This window comes from Engraulis encrasicolus, chromosome 20 (assembly GCF_034702125.1).
Source record: "Engraulis encrasicolus isolate BLACKSEA-1 chromosome 20, IST_EnEncr_1.0, whole genome shotgun sequence".
Lineage (NCBI taxonomy): Eukaryota > Metazoa > Chordata > Actinopteri > Clupeiformes > Engraulidae > Engraulis > Engraulis encrasicolus.
The window spans coordinates 18,214,014-18,224,013 of record NC_085876.1 but is presented as its reverse complement, the minus strand read 5'-3'; the positions used below and the strand labels follow the sequence as shown (position 1 = coordinate 18,224,013).

Here is a 10,000-nt window from a genome sequence, read left to right as displayed (position 1 = left end):
GTGTGTGTGTGTGTGTGTGTGTGTGTGTGTGTGTGTGTGTGTGTGTGTGTGTGTGTGTGTGTGTGTGTGTGTGTGTGTGTGTGTGTGTGTGTGTGTGTGTGTGTGTGTGTGTGTGTGTGTGTGTGTGTGTGTTATCTCCACTTACATGTCTTCTGAATGGTGGTGACTGCTGGTCCCTCTGTCTCAGATGTGTGTGCTGGCGTGTGTGTGTGTGGTGACAAGAGACGGCAGGGACCAGGATCATACCTCACACAATTAAGGTACCGCAGGTGTGTTAAAGTGTGTGTGTGTGCGCCTGTGTGCATGCGTGTGTGTGTGTGTGTGTGTGTGTGTGTGTGTGTGTGTGTGTGTGTGTGTGTGTGCGTGCGTGGATGCATGCGTGTGTGTGTGTGTGTGTGTGTGTGTGTGTGTGTGTGTGTGTGTGTGTGTGTGTACGTCCGTGCGTGTGTGTGCACGTCCGTGCGTGTGTGTGTGTGTGTGTGTGTGTGTGTGTGTGTGTGTGTGTGTGTGTGTGTGTGTGTGTGTGTGTGTGTGTGTGTGTGTGTGTGTGTGTGTGTGTGTGTTATCTCCACTCACTTGTTTTCTGGATGGTGGTGACTGCGGGTCCCTCGGTTTCCTGCAGCTGGGTGTAGACGGTGATCTTGTAGTCCATGTTGGGCGACAAGTTGCTGAAGCAGTGTCTCTGAGCACCGCCTGCCAGCGACACCTCCTGCTTCTCCCCGTCTAGAAACCACACACAGGGGGTATTAGGTGTGTGTTAAAAATATCTGTATCGTTATTTTTTTTTTTAAAAGAATAAAAAAGTATATATATATATTGCGATACACATGTATCGTATCGTGATGAATCGTATCGTGACCCCTATATCGGGATGTGTATCGCATCGGGAAGTACAGGGCTTGGTACATTGGCACCTGCCAACCGGCCAAAAGCTGATAAAACTTTCCTGCGGCCAGTAGCAATTTCAGTCTCACTAGCCACTTTGACAGGTAACTTATTCTTTTCGTGTAACATATCACATTAGTTGAATCCATTGTTTGTATTTACATGAAAAACTAATAACAAAACTCAAGGAGAAAGGCAGAAAGGCTAAATAAATGGTTAGTGACTCGTGAAAACCACTAGTCACAGTGGCCAGTGAGGAAAAAAAGTTCACGTCAAGCCCTGGTTGTATGATGACATAGCAAGGGGTCCTGGGTTCATATCCCAATATCCCAAGACCAATATTCGAGTTGGGCTTTGGTGACACGTTGACAGTCATATAACAGCAATGGGAACACAGGTTTGATTCTGGACTAAGGTCATGTAACGATCCTTCCACCACACATTTCTTGTCTCTCTCTGAATGTCCTGTCTGAATAATAAAGGTGCAAAAGCCCCAAAAAATCTTTACAAAAAAGCTTCCATATTTGAAAACGTCCTTGTGGTGCACCAACACCAATTTTTTGGGGGTTGTTTGAGAAATGACTGAAATATGTAGTGCTGTCTTGAAACAAATAAAAGAAGATTTAGAATTTAGAATTTCAACGCTGAATCAATAAAATTTAAAAAAAGCAACAAAGACATTTATTGTACTGTAGGTATTTTTTTCTTTGTAAAAACATTTCAGAATGTGAATGCTTTGTGGGAAATAAATTAAGGCTGACTGTAAAAGGAAGCTACAAAAGTGTTGTCACAGCCTCCACAATTCAAATGTCATAGGCATCTGGTGAAATGCATAGTGCTGTCTGGCTGTCTGTCATGGAGGTGGGGGGGAAGAGAGAGGCTTGGAGTAGGTTTGTGGTTGTGGGAGCGGTCTGAGGGTGTGTTAGTGACTGGGAAGTTGCAAAGCTGTCTGCCTGTATGTCTTTCTGTCTGTCTGTCTGCCTGTATGTCTTTCTGTCTGTCTGTCTGTCTGCCTGTCATGGTGGGGGCTACTGTATGTGGTTGGGGGGATGGGGGGGGCATGAGTAGGTTTGAGGTCGTGGGAGCTGTTGGATGGGGCACTGGGAGGTTGAAAAGCCTGTCTGTCTGCCGGCATTCAAATACAAGCAAAGGCTTGACTGTATGCCCCCTCTGTCCAAGCCACTTTCACTCCATCTGTTGTGAGGTAGGCAGAGAGGCAGGGAGGGAGGCAGGAGGTGTTGCCAGATCGGGTAAAAATGGATATTGGAGATAAAACGTGGGTTTTGAGCATTTTTTGGGCTGATTATCATCAGCCTCATCTGGCAACCCTGGAGGCAGGCAGGGAGGCTGGCAGGGAGGCAGAGGCCAGACTGGGGCTCCCAGGATTGCAACCTCTGGCCACTTGGGGCACCCATACAGCTCTATGGTCGGCGTTTGAGTCTGACCACTTGGGCTGCGTGTAGTGGACAAAGACTCGAGACTCCAATCGTACAAACTTGACACAAACACAGGCACAAACACAGACACAGACACAGACACAGACACAACACAGACACAGACACAGACAGAGACACAGACAAAAGACACAGACAAAGACACAGACACAGACACAGGCACTAACACAGACACAGGCACAAACACTGACATAGGCCCAAACACAGACAACACAGACACAGTACAGACAACACAGACACAGGCACAAACATAGATACAGACAAACCAGACACACGCACAAACACAGACACAGACATGTACAGTAGACATACAAAGACACAGACACAGACATACACATAAAGAGACAGAGAGACAGACAGGCACGCACAGACAGACACATAGACACACACACGCACACACACACACATGCACACACACACATTACACTACACTTAGCTGACACACACAGAGACAAAGACAGACACAGACAGACACAATCTGGCTTGTGGCTTGTGGGGTTGAACGCAGACCTTCAAAATAAGAGTGCTGGGGCTTTTCAAACTTGAAATGGCATTGGGAAGTGCACAAGGTGATGTTTATCTGACATAACATGCTGTGGAATGACTTCCTTTTCAAACAGGACAGACTCATAAAAAAAGTTTCCACCACCTCCACATGATTGTCTAAACGTCAGGTTTGATAAAAGTTGAGGCTGCTTTGAGGATGCTCCTTTTAATTTGAAGAGAAAAGGGGAATCTGGAGAGGTGGCAGTACAGCTTTTATCACAAATGTTAAAAACACAGCTTTTTATAATCTACCTCTAGCCTGCGGTATAAAAATAGAAGCTATTTTTACCATCAGTACCATCACCACCTTTCTTACATCTTGACCCAAACAGTGACCCTCAGATCATTGGAGTGTGACATTGAGCATCTTTTCTTGTTGTTTTTGTTTTCATTGGATATATGAACATTTTTGTGGTGAGAGTAAGTAGTAAGTAGTGAGGGAATCTGGTGACTATGCACACGGCTGCTGACAGGTTTTCCTGTCCCAGGACTAAGTAATCTGAAAGGGCCCCACATCCAATACATAGAATTTGATGAATACCCAATTTTGGGCCCCTTGTCTCCCTGGGCCTGGGACAAGTGTCCCCCCCCCCCTGTCGGCTTCCCTGCTGGTGACTAATGCGTGCATCCTGTCCCAGTGAGAGTTGGGGTGCGTTATCTACTAAAACGTGCTGCCATTTTGCCTCATCTTGTCATCAACTGTTATATCCAAGCACTGTCTTTAGTGCATTCTTCCGAATTGACACTTTAACAAAAACACTGACATTAACATAGTTTTAGAGACAGTAACACTTAGGGAGAGCAGTCATTTCAACCGACACGGGAACACGCAAACACAAAAAACACTGCTATTAGCAGCACAGCAGGCGTTGACGTGTGTGTGTGTGTGTGTGTGTGTGTGTGTGTGTGTGTGTGTGTGTGTGTGTGTGTGTGTGTGTGTGTGTGTGTGTGTGTGTGTGTGTGTGTGTGTGTGTGTGTGTGTGTCAGCGTGTGTGTGTCAGCGTGTGTGTCAGCGTGTGGGTGTGCATGCATGCATGTCTGTGTGTGTCTAACCAAACAGGATTTCACTTTCTTGATCAAGATCTGTCTACTGCATACATAAAAACACACATATTCTATACTGTACGTACACTTACACACGCACGCACCCACACACGTACACACGTACACACGCACACACACACATAAACACACACACACACACACACACACACACACACACACACACACACACACACACACACACACACACACACACACACACACACACACACACACACACACACGCACATGTCAAGGAGGAAATTGAGCTGCTGTGTTGTCTCTTGTTTCGTCTGATCCTAACATGCGTGTGCTATCCTGGTTACCAGTGATGTTCCCAGTAGGCACAAAATGCTGTAACGCAGCACAGCACAGCACAGCACGCCACTAGGGCTGTAACGGTATTGCATCGAACCGATACCGATACACAGAGTCACGATACTGTATCGCCATACAAGGAGGCAGTATTGTGATACGCCCTTGTAACGTTTTGATACTAATTAGCCCAGAAAACAACCACATGATATGAAGTGATAGTGCTTCCAAGCATCATCATTATTATATAGAAACTTTTAAAAATTATTAGTAGCCTCTTGTAACCTATTCTACCTAGAATCTAACATAGTTTTTAGTCATGAAGTTATAATGTTGGTAAATGTGAAATCGTGGGGTGTATTGAACCGTAGGTCATGAATCGTGATACAAACCATATCGGGAGTTGAGTGTATCGTTACAGCCCTACATGCCACTGTAGCCCACTAGAGGAAACTGACAAGGCTTTATACTCTATTTGCCAGTCTCATGTGTACACTGCCTCTCAAACACACACACTTTCTCATTGTATTCCTGTCACTAACACTCTTTCTCTAGGCATTATTTTATTTGGATGGATTTTACTGCATTTTGTCCACCCTTTCCACAGTACATTTTCTAATTTTGTTCCTCATCCCTTAACTCTCATTACTTGCCTTCTTTTCTTTTCCCATCATATGTCTTTCTCTCTGCCTCTGCCTCTGCCTCTTCCTCCTCTCTCTCTCTCTCTCTGTCTGTCTTTTGTGCTTTTTCCTCCCATCTCCCATAATGGCCTTACAGTACATGGCCAAAACAGATGTGCTGCTACCGTGTTTTTCTTTGTGCTTAAGGCTTAAGATGCTCCCTGCCTTAGTCACTGCCTGGTTGTTCCTGTAGGCCCGTCGGTTGTGTAGCGCCTAATGGGCCACTGACAGATTTGGCCGGGGCCCAGGACAAAATATTCTGAAAGTCTCCCCCCAACACTCAATACATACAAAGTAATGAGGACCCTGTTCTGTGCCCCCCCATTCCTCCCTGGGCCCGGGACAACTGACAGCTTTGGCCACTCCCTGTCGGCTTCCCTGGTAGCGCCTACTGTGCTGTGGTAGGGTTGCCAGATTGGGCGGTTCCACGCCCAATTGGGCTGCTCAGGATGGCCGTCTGTGGGTAAAACTGGGTAAAAAGAGCATTTGGGTGGGTTTTCCTGTTCATTTATGGTCATACAAATCATTCAAATTGGGCAGGATTTAGTGCTTCCAGGCGGGTTTTGAGCATTTTTGGGGCTGGAAACTACCAGTCTTCTGGCAACCCTGTGCTGTGGTGTCTTAGACACACAAAAGGATGTTTCCCTTATCTCCCACACCTGCTGTGGCAAATTCAATGGTGCCTGTGTAGTGGTCACGAGCAGGATGGGCCTCAGAGTGACTCATTTGTCATGACTTATACAACACCTTTACGAAGGCAGAGAATGTGTGCACATCAGTGGCACAGGTGCTGGACAAAATAAAATAACTAAAGTAAATAATAAATGTCCGCAACACTGTTAATGCTCCCGGTTGTTTAATGGCACAACCTGGTTGCACTTGAAGAAGGACTGAGGTCCGAAACGTCGTGCCATTAAACAACTGGGAGCATTAACAGTGTTTAGTGGACATTTATTATTTACTTCAGTTATACAACACCTTTGTCATGCCGAACTCTTTGCCTCACATTCGAATGTAAATTGATATAAGGTATGTCTTTATGTTCTTTTTTTAATAAACAAACAAGCAAAAACACATACCATACATACAGTATAATGGAGACCTAGGTTCGAATCTGGCCTGGGTCATTTAATTTCCCAACACTTCTCCATTTCTCTCTCCCAGTCATGTACTGTCTAGTCTTTGCTGACCTATTGAATAAAGCGTATAAAACATCCTTTTAAAAAAACATTTTGTGGCGACCTGGGTTCGAAGCCGGCCCTTCCCCGTCTCTCTCTCCCAAACGTTTCCTGTCTCTCTCTCTCTCTCTCAAACTGTCCTGTCACTACCAGTGTTGCCTAGTCGGACTACTTTTTTCAGTAACGAGTAGTCTAACGCAACTACTATTTCAAAACTAGTAGTCAGACAACAGTTACTTTTCTAAAACACCGTGCGTTACTATTTCTGCTACATAGGCCCGCCCACTTTTTGTTTCAAGCGAGGAGTTTGTAGGAAGCCTGAAGATATGATATGGAAAAAAAAAAATATGAAGGGCGATAGGGATAACTTCGCCCTGTCATTAAATCAGATTGTGGGGAAATGTAGTAGCATAGTCGTTATGAACTCGGTATGAACAGTTGTACTGACATCATCTGCAATTTCTAATTCATTAGCCTATTTGGGTGCAGGGACCCGAGCTCTGCAGATGCGTAATAGTTGCATGACAAGCCGAAAGAGGGGGAGAAAGGTGAAGGATAAAGTGGCCTATTTAAGAAGAAAGGTGGTCTCTGCGCAGATAATAACGAATTGAAATGCACACTTGATCTACTGATACGGGTGTAGCCTATTTAAACTGCCGTCGAAATGATGGACAGGGTTCCGAATTTTCAGTCTTCCTTAAAAAAAATCCATGACGAACCCTCTGTTAACGTGACCTATGTGGTAAATGAAAGAGTAACGGTAAACTTCGGCAAAACATTTCCCTTCTCTCATGTTAAATTTATCCTGCTTTGATTTACAGCCTATTCAACTGTAGGACTACTTGAGTAGCTAGACTATTGCAGCGACAGGTTCTGAATCTCTCGCTGTACATGCAACGCATGGAAGCCTTCTTCCATGGCGAGGCTTAGACTATCTAACCAGCATCATTCAAAAATCGCGGATAGCCTACTCATAGTGTTGTATTGCATTTCGGTCATCTAGAAGGGCTACAAAGCTAACTGGTATGTTGTAGCATAATAATTAGCCTACAACGTGACACAGTTGGTGCGCAACTGTGTGGTGACATCGCTGGGGTTTCTATTAAGAGACTGCATAAAGACACTTGCACACGCTCCTGTAATTGCCTGATATAGGCTAGATTGTCTTGTTATACAAACGCAGCTACACGCAGGCCGGGGTCGGGGATCAGCTTCTGCTGAAAGTAACTAAAAGTAATCTAACTTAGTTACTTTTAAAAGCAAGAAGTCAGTAACGTAACTAAGTTACTTTTTGAAGAAGTAAAAGTAATCTAACTTAGTTACTTTTAAAAGCAAGAAGTCAGTAACGTAACTAAGTTACTTTTTGAAGAAGTAGTCAGTAGTCAGTAGTCGGATTACTGTTTCACAGTAACTGTGGCAACACTGGTCACTACTAAATTCTAAAAGACCAAAAAATATCCTTTTAAAAACCCATTTTGGTGCATGTACTGTAGATGTCGGTCTACTCACTGCGCAGTGACTCGATGAGGACTCGGTAGAGGGTGGCATGGCGATGGGGCTGCCACTGGGCACACATGCTGGTGGTCCTCACCTGGTACGCCTTCAGGTTACTCACGCCCAGGTACACTGGCAGAGTGGGGGAGAAGACAATGTTAGTAGTGGAATGTATACAGTATGCATTATATATGGTGAATTCAGGTAAATTGGGCCACTTTTTTGCAAATAAGTAGCCTAGAAATCTAAACGCCCCTAGTGGCCGCAAATTGGCTCGCCAGGCTAGCATATAAGTAAATGGCCCAAAGTGGCCCAATTTACCTGAATTGACCATAGGCCTACTGTGTATATTATTTCAATTGTTTACGCCAAGGTACACTGACAGAGTGGTGGAAAAGGCAATGTTAGTAGTTGAATGTCTATGCATTATATACTGTGTATATTATTTAATTTGTTTAGGCCAAGGTACACTGACAGAGTGGGGGGGAAAGACAATGTCAATGGAATATATGCATTATATAATGTGTATATTATTGAAATTGTTGATGCCCAGTTACACTGGCAGAGTGGGGGAGAGGACAATGTTAGTGGGTCACACTTAGTACATCTGTGTACACGTGTCTATTGTAAAATGGCATGACAGATTTTTAAATATATAACCAGCCACATAAATGTGTGTAAAAAATATATGCATTATATATCAGGTACAGGTACACTGGTCAAGTCAATGGGGAAAGAGACAATGTTAGTAGGGCACGTCTGAATCTGTGTGCAGCAAAACCACACTGTAAACTGCTACTCCAGATTTATAGAGTTGTGCGTCGAGAGCCGCTGTGTTCTTTATGTCTGTCAGTTGGTCAGAAACTGGTCTGCTTTTTGGAGCATTTGGAAGCAACGTAAACCTGTTGACCTTGTTAAACATGTATACCTGTATTTATCCAAGATATGATGACTTGCACTTTATCAATCTGTGACTGAAAATAATTGAGAAGAGGATAGACAAAGTTGGCTGTAAAATGTGTCTGAACCCAAGAACTGGAATAAGCACTTATGTATTTCAATGAGTGCAAACTTTTTTTCCTCAAGAGAAACTGCTTCGAAAGTTGGATCACTGAATTACTAATACCGTAGGAAGATATGTGACAGATGGGTTAGGAAATAGGTGTTTGCCTTACAGCAAGATAAACTCATTTTCAGCTAGCTAATGTCGTGTTGTTCCAAACTGCAACCATATGCTTCAAACCTCCTCATTGGAACCGTGTGTGTGTGTGTGTGTGTGTGTGTGTGTGTGTGTGTGTGTGTGTGTGTGTGTGTGTGTGTGTGTGTGTGTGTGTGTGTGTGTGTGTGTGTGTGTGTGTGTGTATTTGTGTGTGTGTGTGTGTGTGTGTGTGTATTTGTGTGTGTGTGTGTGTTTGTGTGTGTATTTGTGTGCCCACAGCAGGTACGCTTGGTCACACAGACGCCATCCTCCTACTTCTTCGCATAATTTCTGTTTCTTTACTTTGTTTTTGGGTTTTTGCATTGTTTAAGAAATTTATTTTACTATTATGGTGAAAATGAATCCCACACAGAGGAGCAGGACAAGTCTCATTAATAACATTAACATTCATAATTTTAACAAAACACCTTAATTTCTTATGAGATTAATAAACAATCTCCCCCTATTCTACTATGGAAAACTGTTTTGAAAATACACCCAAAGGTCAGCCTAGTATTACAAGTAAATCTAACTCAATAACATACAGTTAAAAAGGAGTGGTGCCAAAAATCCCAAATTTACAAACTATAAAAAGAAAAAAAAGAAAAGAAAGAAGAAAGCCCATTGGGAAACTCCAAGTCCCATTGTCGTTGTGACACAGCACTCCACAGCACACAAGTGTTCACTGCACACTGCACTCAACAAAATTGCATGTATGCTTCAACCGTGCAAGGGGGCAGCCTTCAAAAAGCTCTTCAAGAAAAAATAAATAGAGAGCCAGCAGATGAACTCTGACAGGTTTGTTGCTATAAGTAATTAGCAAGCTAGACACCCCTTCTGACTGACTGACTGACTGACAGACAGTCAGCCAGTGTTCAGTGGTCCCTTGAACCCCACCCCCGGATAGGGGTAAGGAAGGGAATTACACAACCTCCTTTAAAAAAACATTTTCTGGAGACCTGGGTTCGAAGCCGGCCCTTCCCCGTCTCTCTCTCCCAAACGTTTCCTGTCTCTCTCTCTCAAACTGTCCTGTCACTACCAGTGTTGCCGGTAACGCGTTACTTAGTAACGCGACTACGCGTTACTGTAGTCGGACTACTTTTAGGACTACACGAGTAGTCTAACGCAACTATTATTTCAAAACTAGTAGTCAGACAACAGTTACTTTTCTAAAACACCGTGCGTTACTATTTCTGCTACATAGGCCCG

At 43.9% G+C, this 10,000-nt stretch overlaps 1 protein-coding gene across 1 annotated transcript in view; it reads right to left on the bottom strand.

Moving 5' to 3' along the window:
- The window catches only part of LOC134436371 (collagen alpha-1(XIV) chain-like), a 160,939-nt gene that overhangs the window by 70,502 nt on the left and 80,437 nt on the right, over nucleotides 1-10,000 (bottom strand). The window contains exons 23-24 of the mRNA XM_063185539.1: nucleotides 7,609-7,725; nucleotides 577-723 (exon numbers count right to left, since the gene is read on the bottom strand). Coding sequence (XP_063041609.1) covers nucleotides 577-723; nucleotides 7,609-7,725 — 264 coding nt within the window. The remainder of the gene's footprint in view (nucleotides 1-576; nucleotides 724-7,608; nucleotides 7,726-10,000) is intronic.